Genomic DNA, 15,043 nt, shown 5'->3' with positions numbered 1-15,043 from the left:
CCTGTGCCCAGGCTGGGTCTGTTGTGCCCGTGCCGGTGTTTGCTGAGGGATCTCTCCCAGTCTTATCCCATCCCAGGAACCCTTGGTTAAATTTTCTCTCCCCTGTGCGGCTGCAGGGGGCAGGGACAGAGTGGCTTTGGTGGGTGCCTGGCATTGCTCCAGCATCACCCCAGGCCATGGACATCCCTGGGATCCCAGTGTGCTGGTCCATTCCCCTCTCCTCCTTTCCAGGCTGCAGCGTGATCTGAGAAATGCTTGTTAGGCCTTGGCCTTGAAAACAGCACCTGGGCTCAGCTCTTTCCGAGCTTGTCAGAAATACTGTCTGCTCCCAGGAACTGCTAACGAGATCCTGCTTTCCTTATGACCAGCCCTGGAAGATTCCTCTTGCCTGAATGGCATAGCATTCCTGTTCTCCCACTTTCAGAGAAAGTGCTGGCCCAAACTGTGGCCGGGATGAAACATCGTTATGGCTGAAGCCCACTCTCTTGTGACCCTCTCAACAGAGGCCCAAAAGGAGGCCCTTTGAGCTCTCCTGGGCCACCGTGGGCTGTGACCAGCAATCTCCCTCTAAGGGGGCCTGTCAGAGCCAGCAAACCCTCAGGTTTGCTATGCCTGGAGCTCGCCGAACCACGACATGTCCTGGGCCGATACCCTCAGTCCTCGAGGCCTGATCCTGTGCCCAGCAGGAGAGGAAAAAGGTTCCAAAGTGAGGATTTCACTGACCTCTGAGGGGAATTTTTCACAGGAACCTTGCTTGCTCTGACTGTTTCTGTCTGTGTGCGTGCCCCTGCGCATATGCTATAGCAAATCTGGGAGAAATACTGCTTTCTTAGGTGTTTAAGTACCTTGGATACCTAAGTTAGGCCTGTAGGTAAGGTTCAGTTATCGTTATAAACTCACTTAAATGCTGCTAAGTGTTGTTCTTTTGCGAGGTTCTTTAACATAAGTTATAAACTAAGTCCGGTGTTTTTAAGCGGTGTTTTTCTGTTACGCTCCTAAGTATCACTTGAAAGTTACAGCTGTAAATAAGGTTATTCCTCTGTTGAATTGTTAAGGTTAAAGTGTAAGTTCAGGTAGAAGTTAAAGTACTGCTGAGTGTTGCTAAGGTTTTAGGCCGTGTTCCTTTTTATCCTTGCCCGCACTGTCTTTTGTCCCATGCACCTGAACACCCACCCCCACACCCCCACACCCCCCTAGAGAGTTCTCAGCTCATTTCTGTTTTGATTGCCTGGATTTTGTTTGGTTTTGTTGTTGGTTTGTTCTCCCTTGTTGTGCCCTAGCTGTCCTGTAGGTAGTAGAGTGAATCTTGCCAACAAACTTGTTGTGCTTTGTTGCTTAATGTTAAATCTGACTTTTGCTCATACCCTTGCCACTGGTTTTTCAAGCGATCTCAAACACTCTCATTCGTGACAGCACCACAGTGTCCCGCCCTCACCGAGGGCCCTGACCCGCGCCCGTGTCACAAAGGGCCACAGCCGGCACCCCAGCCACAGAGGGACAGACTGGAACCGGCACGGAGCCGCCCCGGACTTGTGGCCTTGTAGCCCCTGCCGTGCCCCGAGCCCTGGGAGGCTTCGGCCACGCTCGCACCCGACAGCCGCAGCCCGGCCCTGCGGAGCGCTGGGGCTGCAGCCCGGGCTGCTCGGGGCAGGAGGAATTGGCCGCACGGACGTGCCAGGGCCCTGTGGGCAGTGGCTCCATGTCCTGCGGGAGGCCGGGGCCGAGGGTGTCCCTCAGGGCTCTGCCGGGGCACCGGGGCTCGTCACTGCCACGGTCAGTGGCACCCGGGGGCACCGAGCGCAGCTTCGGCACCTTTGCAGGGCACGGGGAGCTGAGCAGGGCGGGGGCAGCACGGAAACACCGAGTGCCTGCCCGGGACAGAGCCGGGAAAGCCGGGCTGGAAAGCCGGGAGAGGCTGCTCGGAGCTGGCCCGGGGACTTGGGCACCTGGGAGACAGAGCCGGGCTCTGAGCTGACACCCCAAGCCAAAAACCTGAGAAGTTACAGCAGGTTTTCCTAGACACTCTTCATTATTCTGTATTTTCTCAACGTGACTTTTTACGAGGGAACATTTTCAGTGGTTTTTTCCATTTTTTCCACCCTTTAAAAAGAAATCAATCACTTTTTGTTACGTGTTAGGAAGGTCAGGGAGGGAAATATTGTGGGCAATGAGGGTTTTATTCAATATATTTTCAAAAGTGAGATGTGCCAACTCCAGACTTTGACTCCTAGAGCAGTGTCTGGTTCCAGACTGCTCTGCTTTTCACCGTGAGATCTCAGTTCCTTCAAATCCAGCAGTCAGAGCCCTTGAAACACAGAAAAGCTGGGAATCAGGTGAAAGCATTTGGAGGGTTTGCTCTGTCCGTACACTCCACATCTCCCCTGGTGCTCGTTCAGCCTCTCCACTCCTGTCCGACGTGCACGTTGCTGTGTCCAGAGTTCAGTACATGCTTTTATCGATATATATATATATATATATATATATATATATATATATATATATGTGATTATTGTATCCACAATTGCCTTGGAGTGAGTTCCTGTGATGGTACTTTCCGTGATCCTCTGCTCTGTGCCCAGAGCATGGTTATTGTGTCTTTGAGCGCCGGGAGCCCGGGACAGGCCGTGTGTGGGGCCGGGGCGGGGAGAGGCTCCTTGTTCGCTGCGCGGGCGTTTTGAAGCCTTGCTGCCCAGGATTTCCAGCGCTCTCTGTCCACCGAGGCTTTTTGCTTGGCTGAAAAGCTTTTTTGGCCCAGGCACAGAGAGGATTTTTTTCCTTGCCGCGGTTCGGAGACGCTGCAGCGGCGAGCCTCGGGGTGCCCGCAGGGAGCTGAGCAGCTGCTCTGTCGGAGCCCGGGGGCTCCGCGCCGGCGGGAGCGGAGCGGCGCCGCTGCAGCCCAAAGCCCCAGCGAGCCGGGCCGAGCCGGGAGAGAAAACAGCCCGGGGCTTCAGCGCCGCTGCTTCGCCTGCCGGGCCCGTGCCCGCGGAGCCGCCCTGGGCAGGAGCTCAGCGCCGGCCGAGCCCCGGGCTTTCACCGCCTTCGGGACAGCCCCCGGCTGGTTTTTCCCCCGAGGGAGAAGCCGGCGCCGTCCTGTACCGCGTGTGGAGAGCGGGGATTTCTCCAGCGTTTTGGGTCTTTTGTCCCAGGGGATGTGTGGGGGTAAGGGCTGACAATTTAATATCTAGCAGTTATTTACTGGTTTTTCTTGCCTTGAGGGCATTCTGTTTGTTAACAAATCGCTGGAGTTTTCTTCGCTTTCATCTATTAATACCCATTTCCTATTGGTGGAAAGAGATTATGGGAACCCTGTAGAGGAGGCGACACTCACTCCAGAGTGTCCTCTTTTAAATCGTCTCTCAAACGGAGACACCCTACAAGTGCTTGGAACGTGGAATGAGCTTCAGCCAGAGCTGCCACCTGATCCAGCAGCAGGAGATCCAAACTAAGGAACATCCCTCCTAATGCTTGGAATGTGGGAAGAGCTTCCTGTGGAAGCCTGACCTGGTCACCCATCGCAGGATCGACACCGGGGAACAGCACTACAAGTTCTTGGAATGTGGGCAGAGCTTCAGCAAGAACTCCCACCTCCTCAAGGACCACAAGATCCGCACTGGAGAATGGCCCTTCGAGTGCTTGGAATGTGGGAAGAGCTCCAGCCAGAGCTCCCAGCTCATCACCTGCCAGTACATCCGCACTGGGGAGAGGCCCTGCGAGTGTCGCCAGTGTAGGAAGAGCTTCGTGCGCTGCTCCAGCTCCATCCCCCGTGGGAGGATCGGGGTTGGATGATCCCCAGTGACCCCCGTTGGGGTTTTAGGAGTTCTCCTTCTGTTTTCTTTTTCTCTGAAATAATTTTCCCCATACGTGTTGCCAGGGGGGCAAATTACTAAGTACTTAAGGGAGACCAAAAACCTGGCCACAGGAGGAGGGGTCCAGCTGGCTTCTCTCTTTCACCTGGAGTTTTCTCATGTAGGGTGGGGGACGCCACGAGATTTGAACTGGGAAAAAGGGGTTGGGTAAAGCCCATAGCTCTCGTGTTCTCCCAGCGTTGGGAGGGAGAGGAGGGCTGTTGTCGTCATGGAGAGTTTGTTGCCACTGCAAGTTTCTGCTTTCGGCTGCCTTCCTTCTACCATGAGTGGAACTTGCTCACTGGAGCAGCTGTTGCACTGGGACCCTAATACCCCACCTCACTAAAAAAGGGACCTTTTCACCATCTGCTCGGGTGCCTCAGGGAAAACCCCAGATTCCCAAGCCCACCTTCCCTGCCCTGCTGGGAGCCGGGCTGCGGCCGCCCTGCCCCCACCATTCCTTTGAGCCTTCGCTACTCTGTAGGCCCCGCACGCCCTGCCTACGGAGACCTCCAGGGGGTTCCTACCGCAGCTCCGGAGTTCGATACATCCCGTCTGCCACCCAGGATTTCTGCTCATCCCTGCCGCTCCAGCCTGCTGTTCTCCAAGGGTCCGGCCAGACACTGGGATCGGCTGCCCAGGGGTTTGTGAAGCCTTTGTTCCATCCCTTCCCGGGATCCCAGGCCGCCAGTGCCGCGTGCTCCCCGAGCTCGCTCCGGAGCGCCCCCTGCAGCCGCGGGGGAACCATCGCACCTGCCCTGCTCACCGGGAGCCGCCAGCGCCCCTGCCGGCTGCGAGCGGAACTGCACCCGAGGGGAAAGGGCCTGACAGCCGAGAAGGCTGGCACTGGGTTTGTGATTGTTTGCTGTTACTGCCATGGTTATTGATGTTTGTTTGACTGGCTATACACATATAGATATATAATAGTAAAGAACTGTTATTCCTATTTTCCACATCTTTGCCTAAAAGCCCCTTGATTTCAAAATTATAATAACTCGGAGGGAAGGGGGTTGCATTTTCCATTTTGAGGGAGGTTCCTGCCTTCCTTGATAGACACCCATCTTTCAAACCAAGATATCCCCTTTGGATAATCCCCAGTGACCCCCGTTGGGCAGAGCCCTGGTGACCCCCGTTCCGGGTGATCCCCGCTGGGTGGGGGGAAGGTGTTGGAGAGATTTCTTTGCCTTCTCCTTGTGCTGCTGGGATTTGCTTGGTAATAAATTCCCTCCCTGTGCCCAGGCTGGCTCTGTTGTGCCCGTGCCAGTGCTCGGGGCGGGATCTCTCCCAATCTTTCTCTCAACTCCTGGGCCTTTCCTTGTATGTCCTCTCCTTGTGCAATAGCAGAGGGTAGGGACAGAGCGGTTTTGGTGGCTCTGGGCATCCAGGCAGGGCCAGCCCAGCCCTGGGGGTTGCGACGGGCTTGTGGGGGTCCCCCGTTTGCGCGACATCCCCTCTGGAGGAAAGTGTCAATAGCCAGAGATCTGCCAGAATGAACCACGCTTCTCATAGAGATATGATGGAACTCCGTTTATTCTATTGGCAGACCCACAGTTATACTCCAATTCCTCAAGCACGCGTAAGCAAGCTCCATACTATTGGGTTACAGCTACTGTTCACGTGGCCTTTAATAGCAAGCGATTGGTTACAGATTAATATGCACGTGACTAACTAACATAAGTCTTTCTCTTTCAATGGTCAGCATCCCCCTCCACAACATCCTGTTGGCTTGCCACATCAGCATTGCTCTTCTCTTTTTTCCCTAGTCAAGGACAGTTCACTAATATAGCTTGGATTGTGCACGTATACATGTCCCTGTTCACTCAGCCATTTCTCTACAATTCCCCCTTTTTCTTCTTGCACAAGCCAAGCCCAATTAACAACTTTCTCTATGCTTTCCGTATGCACCCCAAACAACAACAAATTATTATTGCCACAATTAATAGTGTAGCTAGCAGACGTAAACCTTCTTGAACCAGGTTTCCTAACCACCCTGTCAGACCAAGCAAGGACAGCCACTCAGAGAAGCTGTCTGTATGGATCTGTATCTTTTGAAAAGCATCTTGCAGTTCTGAGAGCTGTTGATGGATATTCTGGGAATGGTCTGACAGGTTCATACAACACATACCTTCAAACTCTTTGCAACCATGGCCATGAGCTAGCAATAAAAAATCAATCGCAGCTCGATTTTGTAGTACAGCATGCCTAATGCTATCTACATCAGTTAAAAGCTCATTTAATATATGGGAAGTCCTATTAAATTCCTTTTCTGACCAACAGGCCAACTTTTTCAGACTGCTATAGCCATGAGCTGCAGCACCCCCTCGGTTAAAAATAGCCAATGGTATAAATGCACTCAAACTCATAATGTTTACCTTATCATTACAATCTTTATCAAACGTGGAAACACTACGCTGGTATCTATTTCACATCCTATTTTTCCAACTTTCTGATGCCGTAATGTTTTTCCATGCTCGTATAGAAGGGGCAAACATAGTTAGCTTTCCCAGGTAGCAAGGACCCCCAATTGGACTACGCGGAATCCCATTCCATGCTCTATCTCCGCATATCAAAAACATTCCAGGAGGTAAAACCTTTCCTCCCATTGTGTCAATAGACTCAGCTCCTCCCAACGTGGCCGGCATGTTCCAGCCTCCGATGGAGTGTCCTGATACGTTCTGTTTCCATGGAAAGGAGGCCATGCCCTGTCATGCCTGATAGTCCTTCCAAGGATCTCCAAAGAAGAAAACCCCAGACCCGTTGGCATATTGCATTGGAGGCACCACATTGGAACAGTTGGTCCATGGTGTTACATTAACAAGCATACTGGGAAAGAGGGACCCATAAAGCTGTAGCTCTTGAAGAGGCAAGGTTGCATTTTTTGTTAAATTGGCAATAATACGGGTTTGCTGCAAGGAGTGCCGATAACTAGACCAACAACCTAAGCACTCGCCCCAGTTTGTTTTGCATTTGTTGCTCCACTTCCTCATTGATTTTCCCTATATCTGTCACCCATTTTTGAAACGTGTCCTCGAGTGAGATCCATGGCACGCCAATTAGACATGTGCAAAATGGATCTGCTGCCGACCCCATGGCCAGACAGAAGTCTGTCTGGTTCGCCTGGTGAGCCCATGTTACCCACACATTTTCTCTTTCTGACACTGAAGTTATCACAGCTTTACTCAGGGTGAAAGTACTTGAGAGGAGGAGCCACATGTAGGGCACCATGCCTGGGTTACAGTGGTCTTTTTACTCACTTGCAGATGTCTGATGGCTTCCTTCCCTGCCCACACTTCCAAGCTTAGTAAAAACTCATGTGGATCCCTGAATGAGCTAACTCTTATCTGTTGTGGTGGAATTCTGAGCACGATAGACGCACACTGCCTAAAACGTCTTGTCTCAGGCACTTGATAACATTCTCGGCATAAACTACCTCGCTCGTCTACATTCCAAATTCCCCTAGTAGGCTCTTCCCCACAGCCCCTACAGCACAAGCGCAAGCACAAGCTATTATACCAGCATAAACAATTTCTGTGGCGATTAGCATGCACACTCGGTGACTGTTCCCAGACTCCGAGTGGTCGTCCAAATGTGAGGTCGTTGGCCACCAAGCAAGGGTTCACTTCCCAAAGGTTGGGAACATCTGCTGTACGTCCTGGCTCAGTTGGTCACACACTCGCTGAAGCCACTTTTGTCGACAGTGGGACTGGGAGCAGGCTTGGTCCATCTGCTAGGAACCCATATTGGTCTGGTTATCTCTAGAAACACAGCTATAACCTCGACCGTTAAATAACAATGGAGCTGCCCCCCCCCATTGTCCCGTCCGTGGGTCTTTATAACAAATTTGTACCCCTGGGGTGGCTTGTAACATAATATGGCTGTTATGTGTGACTTCGGGGAGCTGTTCGGCATCTCCTGCCAAACTAAAAAAATTTAGAGTGAACAGTACCTGTTGCAGCCTAATTACAGGATCTGTTTGCTCAGTACCCTTCTGTTTAGCTAAATACTCCTTGATTGTCCGATGGGCCCGTTCTACAATAGCCTGTCCTGTAGACACGTGAGGAATGCCAGTACTATGCTTAACACCCCATAGCTGTAAAAACTTCTGCACTCGACCCCCCACATAAGCAGGCCCATGATCAGTTTTTAAGGAGTCTGCTACACCCATGATGGCAAAACATGCAGTTAGGTGGCAAATCACATGGATTGCCTTCTCTCCTGCTGTGCAGTAGCCCATATCATTTTAGAAAAGGTATCTACAGTGACATGCATGTATTTTAAACGCCCAAATTCAGGTACATGTGTGACATCCATTTGCCACAGTTCACATGCCTGCAGCCCTCTTGGGTTTACTCCAAAGCCTAAACTTGAGCCGTGCTGGCTGCACTGTGGGCAGGCCCTCACAATCCCATGTGCATCAGTGTTGGTAATGTGGAACTGTCTTTGCAAGGCCTTTGCGGATTGGTGGAACATAGCATGACTGTTATGGGCTGCTGCAAAAGAGTCCTGAGGTGCCTTCAATAGCGGGCTAACCAAGGCATCGGCTCAGGTATTGCCTTCACCTAATCCTCAGTCAGAGAGGTGACTTCTGATGTGCAGTATGCTGCATGGCTCAGTCCGATCATGGATCGCTTGCCGCACTTTAAAGAACAACTGTCTGAGTCCGTGGGTTGATGGGTGGCTTAATCAAAGCGTCCTCAATTCTCATCACTACACCCACCACGTATAGTGAATCGGATACTACAGTCAATGGTTCTGTTCTCCACTGTATTAGTGCCCATGCTACTGCAGCTAATTCAAGTGTCTGTAACGAGTCCTGATCAGTTCCATACAGCGGGTGATGTTTCCATGGGGTCCCCTCTAGCCACGTGCAGGCAGCTTTTCTACTTTGCCTGCATCAGTAAATACCATATGTCCCTCTACAGGACACATGGACACCTTTGCAGTCTCAAGCCACAGTTGTTTTCCTAACATTTGGAGTCGTGCATCCTTTGGGTACCGATCAATAACATCTCCGGGGTAGGCCAGTAACGCCACTTGTAGCGGTTCAGAGTGTTGTAACATCCATTCAGAGTGTTGTAACATCCATTTTTTCGACTCTGCTTTCAGAGGTAAAGCTATGAATGCAGGTTCCATAGCACCAATTTCAAGAGTCCTAGTCCTGGCTTTGCGAATCAAGTGGGCAATTGCCACTGTTCTGGCCCAAATGCTCATTGGAGGCGTGTGCAACATAAACACCCATTCCAATAGAGCAAATTTGTCATCTGGAGTTTTCGGTTGCTTTGTTGTCGCTTTGTCGGGTGCTTGTGTTTGTTGTTGTTGTCGTTGCAGCCTGCCACTACAGACTGTGTTATCAACACGGTCGTTTGCCCCCTTTTCTTCTTGCCAGGCTGGCCATTGACAGAGCATTGCAAAAGGGGAAGCCTCTTGGTTAAATACAAGCACCCCTATGGGTTCGTCTGGAAAGCAGCGATCAGCAAAGGCACCTGTAATCTTGTTCCCAAGATGCTGCAAACAGCGGCGCTGGTCGTCGCTAAGCTGGACAGGGCATTGAGGAGAGGTACCGTGTAATAGGGGCATTAGTGGAGCTATTTCATCATTCCGGAGCCCTGTTATGTTGCGGACCCATTGTAAGTCACCAATTAAAGTCTGAGCATTGTGTAGGCTGGTGACATCAATGGCAAGAGTCACTTTTTGAGGGCGTACAGAGCTAGAGGTAAGCACCCATCCCAAATACTTCCAGGGGCTTGATCATTGCACTTTTTCTGGTGCCACTATAAGATCTCTGTTCTGTAGCAATCGAGTGATGTAAGAAACATCTTCATCACTAAAGGTCGTTGCCGACAAAACAGAATATCGTCCATATAATGGTAGATGATGGTGGCAGAAAAGTGCTCTCGAACTGGTTCCAATGCCCAATGCACGTATAACTGGCACATAGTGGGAGAGTTTTTCATGCCTTGAGGCAGGACGATCCATTCATATCTTTCTGTTGGGGCGCTTTTATTGACAGAGGGCACTGTGAAAGCAAAGCGCACAGTATCTTCAGATTGTAAGGGAATAGTGAAAAAACAGTCCTTAAGATCAATAACCAAAATTTCCCAGTTTTGAGGCAACATAGTAGGAGATTGCATGCCAGGTTGGAGGGCACCCATAGGCCACATTTGTTCATTTACTGCTCGTAGATCATGCAAAAGGCGCCATTTTCCAGATTTTTTGGGAATTACAAAGATGGGTGTATTCCATGGACTGATGGAGGGCTTTATGTGGCCTGCTTGCAATTGTTCATGTATCAGGTGCTTAGCAATCTGGAGCCGCTCTTCATTTAAAGGCCACTGCTCTACCCATACACATTTATCAGTTTTCCATGGAATTCTTGGAGTAGGTGACTGATCTACAGTGCCCACACCTTAAAAGGTGTTGACACATTTAACGTGGCCCTATCTGGCTGAGGATGTCTCATCCGATGAGACCTCCCAAGCCCCCTGGAAGGGTCATGACATATGGGCAAAGAGTAATTTCTTGCCCTTCTGGCAACTTCATCTTTATTGCTTGCAAACTGCGCATGGGGATGGTTCCTCCCCCTACGCCTTGTACTGCATCAATTGCAGGGCACAGAGACCACCGTCAAGGACACTTGTCTCTGCCGATGATTGTAACATCAGCGCCTGTATCCATCATTGCAGTAATTTGATGCGCCTCAGTGTCATTTAACATGGTAATAGTAACCATGGGCTGAACTTTCATTTGCTGTACAAGATTGACCACCGTTTTTCCAGTGGACCCAAAGCCACAGACTTTGCGATAAGGACGAGTATGAATTTCTTCTCCTGCGGGCTTGTCTATAAACACAAGCTGAGCAATCCGTTGTCCCGCTTTGATGGTAAGAGGGGGAAACAAGGTATAAGCGCAAATCATAATTTCTCCAGTGTAATCAGCATCAATGACCCCTGGTAAGACTATTAGTCCAGCAATGCTCCAAATGAACTGTCCACTTCTACCACGGGACCAAAAACACCCATGGGAATTTTGTGGACAGTGCTGTCCTTTAAGGTGATATTCACTGCTGCTGCCAAATTGACTCCCAGGCTTCCCGTGGCAGGGGAGGGGGGGAAGGTCTTGGACGCTGATGCCTGGCCGACTACTTGTGTCGGAGCATGGTAAGGCCTCGCACTGGATTTCCCATTTTTTGACCTCTTGCGTACTGTTGTGGAATGGGTATCCTTTTAGCATTGGTCACACCATACAGCCACCTTGCAAATGCGACAAAAATGTCCCTTTCGGCCACAGCGAAAGCAAGTTCCTGACTCTTCTCCTTGTGATTTAATGCCCATCTTTGTAACTGCAGTGGCCAGGAGCTTCATAGCAGGTTTTACGGCCTCTGCTACCATACTGGCCATAACTTGTCCTTCTTGTTGCTGTACCGCTTGATTGGCTAGCTTGAGCGTATCACTTACTTCCGCGCCCTTTGGAAGGGTGGCGAGGACACGTTTCGTATTTGGATTGGCTCCTTCAAATGCCAACAACTTAAACATACTCTGCTTTGCGTCCTCTGTCATGTCTGATTGGCTGGCCAGAGCTTGCCAAAGCCTGTCGATGAAATGCGAGTATCCTTTGGAATGACCTTGTTGGATGGTGGCGAAGCTGGGTTGAGGCCGGGAATCAGGTACTGCATTGAAGGCTTGGCGGGCAAGCTGCGCTAACAGATGATGCACGGGCAGCGGGTATTGAAGCTGCACTTGTAAATGTCCATATACTCCAGACCCGGTCAACATGTCTGGGTTAATACCGTATAGAGTTTCATTCTGCTGTTGCGGACGATTGCCCTCCATCTGTGCTAGTCCTTTCCACTCTTGCTCCCAGTGAAAGAACTGGGAAGGTGTCAACAGAAGCCTTGCCAGGTTAGTGCTGTCTATAGGAGAGTTGGTATCTGCTGTAAAAATCCAATCCAAGGCCATGCGGACGGCCTCAGATTTTATTCCATGATCTGTTACAGACTTCTTGGCTTGTTGTAAAATTTTCCAGCAATGCTGCTCATATCGTCGTTCACCATTCTGGAACATGACGGGGCACGCAATTTGCCCTGCCGCTTCCCAGTCTCCCTCCAAGATAGCATCTTTTATAATTCCAGATCACCTCTGTCCCAATCGAGAAGTAGTGGGAGCGCCCGTGACATAGGGTGGAAGTGGTACGTTATCAAAGTCAGGAGGTGGAGCAGAGGGCTCTACTTGAGCCCATTCCTGTAGTTGCAGGGCTGTCTGGGCCACACCCTTTCGGGACTCAGTGGGACCCTGTTGTGGCTTGTGCTTCTGATGGAGCTTTTCTTCTATAGAAGACAGAGCACAATCAAAATGTTGCTTCATTTGATGCATTGCCTCTTCTACTTGATGAGCCCATCTTTCCAATGCTTGTGGGTTCACACAAGATCCTGGGGGATGAGCAGGTAGCTCATTTGTCGCCTCTGTCATTGGTATGTCATCATCTGGCAGAGGAACAGTCTGTGGCTCTGGCAGGGAAACAGTCTGTGGCAGAGAAGCAGTCTGTGGTCCGGGATGAATCTCTGCTGGCAGTGGAGGTGGAGGGGGCAGGCAAGCAGGGTAGAGGTGCTGCTGACAAGAAGGACCGCCCGTTGCTCCGCCCATTGACTGGTTGACTGTAACTTCCGCATTTGCCTGCAGTTTGCTCTGAGGTGTGGTGGTGGTAACTTCCTCTTTTGGCTTTGATTGCAAGAGCTCTTTCTCCTGCTCCCGCAGGAGCTCACTGACAGTCTCAAAGAGCTTCTCTGCTTTCTGCCCTTTTATCACGTTCGGGCTTTTAAACAGGCCACTCAGCCCCCTGCACTGCGTAGTTCAGACAGGAGCGACAACCCCAGCTGGTGTTGCAATTGCCTCCACCGCAGCCGCAGCTACTTTCGATTTGGCTTGCATATTTTTCAAGGCATTTGTAACAGTTCTCCAGGTGGGCCCTAAGTTTGTCATTTCTTTCCCTTTTCCCTGGACAGTACAGTCCCACAGGTGATCCCCTACTCCCTCCACTCAGCTGCATTGAAGAGGAGGGGGAGGACTCGTAAATGTCCATGCTCCCGCGCCCATAAAACGAGCTTATTTAGATCCTTTTCCTTGACCTCTTCCCCTCGCTTAGCGAGGATACTGAGGAGTAATTTCTGTGCTGCCACAAACTCTAAATCCATGTTAGCAGGGTATCACGGAGGGAAGGTAGCGACCCTTCTTACCAGCCTGACTGACGTCCTTTGACTCGCGGTCAACACTCTCCGCCCGCAGTATCTCTGTCGCTCGTCGTCGTCACCCTTCTTTCGGTGATCAGTGAGCGTATCTTCCTCTGAGGAACGGTCCCTGGTCGGGCACCAGAAATAGCCAGAGATCTGCCAGGATGAACCACGCTTCTCATAGAGATATGATGGAACTCCGTTTATTCTCTTGGCAGACCCACAGTTATACCCTAATTCTCCAAGCACGCGTAAGCAAGCTCCATACTATTGGATTACAGCTACTGTTCACGTGGCCTTTAATAGCAAGCGATTGGTTACAGATTAATATGCACGTGACTAACTAACATAAGTCTTTCTCTTTCAATGGTCAGCATCCCCCTCCCCAACATCCTGTTGGCTTGCCACATCAGCATTGCTCTTCTCTTTTTTCCCTAGTCAAGGACAGTTCACTAATATAGCTTGGATTGTGCACGTATACATGTCCCTGTTCACTCAGCCATTTCTCCACAGGTGTCCCTCCCTTGCTGCAGTCCCAGCCCTTGGGCAGTGCTAAACTAGAGAACGCCCTCAGCTGGGGCCTGCTTTTTGGGCACACCCGAGTCCCTGGAAATCTCAATCCCCATATTGGGATGCTCCTGAGCTCGTGGATATCTGGGACCCCATTTTTTGGGCTCTTCCGGGATTTCATAGCCTGGTTTTGGTAACAGGGTGGGTTCTGGGAGAAGGTTCTGAAAACTTCCTCTGTGTCTGGCAAAGCCAATCCCTGGCAGCTCCAAAGATGGAGGTGTCAGATGCACTGAACTCCGGGGAAGCAGAGATCCCCCTGCAGCCCCTGGGAAGAAGGGAGAGGTGGGGAGGGTACTTTTAAGGGTCTTCTTTTCCTTCTCATTCTCCTTGCTCTTATTTTGTCAGTGTCATCAATTCAATTAATGTCTCTAATTAGAGCCTGTTGTGCCAGTGCCGGTGTTGGATGAGGGATCTCTCCCGGTCCTTATCCCCACCTGGGAACCCTTGGTTCCATTTTTTCTCCCCTGTGCGGCTGCAGGGGGCAGGGACAGAGTGGCTTTGGTGGGTGCCTGGCACCAGGCCAGCATCACCCCAGACCATGGACACCCCTGAGATCCTGCATCCCTGGGAACACATTTCTGGGCACAACTGAGCTCCCACCTGCCCCGCACCCCAAGGACCCCCCAAAAAGCATCCCGAAAGCCCCTCAGCCAATCAAAAACCAGCCGGGACGCGCTGCAGCCAATCAGAGCGCTAGGAGTTTATGACTCATCAGTTGCTGAGCTGAATCGCTGGAAAAAGGGTCCCCAAAATGCCCTCAGCCAATCAGAGTGGGCAGCGCTGCTGACCCCGCACTGGTCCAGACTGGAGCTCCCAGTGCAGCGCGGCTGCTTTGGGGCTGGCGGCACCTGCCCAGCGCTGGCCATGGGGCGAGTGGCGGCAGCTGGGGCCGTGCTGGTGGCACTGGTGGTGCTGGGAGCCCCCCCGGCTGCGGGCACGGAGCTCTCGGGTGAGCGGGGGGGAGGGGGGGGTGGGACGCGATGGGAAAGGGGGGGAGAAGGGGAAAAGGGCGTGTGAGATCCCCAAAGTGAGTGAGAGGAGACCCGCCAAAGGAACAGAGGGAGGGTCTGAGGAATGGTGGAATGTGAGAAAAGGTTGGCAGAGGGTGGGAAAGTGGGGAAAAGGGGAGGGTGGGACCCCAAAACTGAGTGGGAGGACGATGGGGATTGGGGGGATTGTGGGAAAGGAGTAGGAAAGGGTGAAAAGGGAGGAATGGAACCCCAAAACTGATCTGGGGAGAGGCTGGCAGTGGAGGTGGGGGGAGCGATGTGAAAGGGGAAATGGAGAGAAGGGTGGAAAAGAGAAAGTGGGAGTGCAGGCATGAGGGTCCCATGGTGGCCCTGGGGCACAGGGGGTGAGGAGTGGAGATCCAGGGTGGCCCCTAGAGCTCTGGGCTTGCTGCGGG

The 15,043-nt window shown here is 51.6% G+C and overlaps 2 protein-coding genes across 3 annotated transcripts in view; both read right to left on the bottom strand.

Annotated features, from left to right (window-relative positions):
• LOC116436931 (zinc finger protein 79-like) overlaps positions 1-15,043 on the bottom strand; it is a 509,410-nt gene that overhangs the window by 185,168 nt on the left and 309,199 nt on the right. The gene's annotated exons all lie outside the window — the stretch shown is intronic.
• The window catches only part of LOC116436924 (zinc finger protein 70-like), a 49,428-nt gene that overhangs the window by 19,840 nt on the left and 14,545 nt on the right, over positions 1-15,043 (bottom strand). Inside the window, exons 2-3 of one of the 2 annotated variants that reach the window (XM_032094379.1) lie at positions 13,075-13,224; positions 6,267-7,598 (exon numbers count right to left, since the gene is read on the bottom strand). The exons of the other annotated variant lie outside the window; for it this stretch is intronic. Of the exons in view, the coding sequence (XP_031950270.1) occupies positions 7,503-7,598; positions 13,075-13,224 (246 nt within the window). The 3' untranslated portion in view covers positions 6,267-7,502. Of the gene's footprint in view, positions 1-6,266; positions 7,599-13,074; positions 13,225-15,043 lie in introns of those variants that run through there. 2 annotated transcript variants of the gene reach the window in all.

Source organism: Corvus moneduloides, chromosome 31 (genome assembly GCF_009650955.1).
Source record: "Corvus moneduloides isolate bCorMon1 chromosome 31, bCorMon1.pri, whole genome shotgun sequence".
NCBI classification, from domain to species: Eukaryota; Metazoa; Chordata; class Aves; order Passeriformes; family Corvidae; genus Corvus; species Corvus moneduloides.
This window is presented reverse-complemented; position numbering and strand designations above follow the sequence as displayed.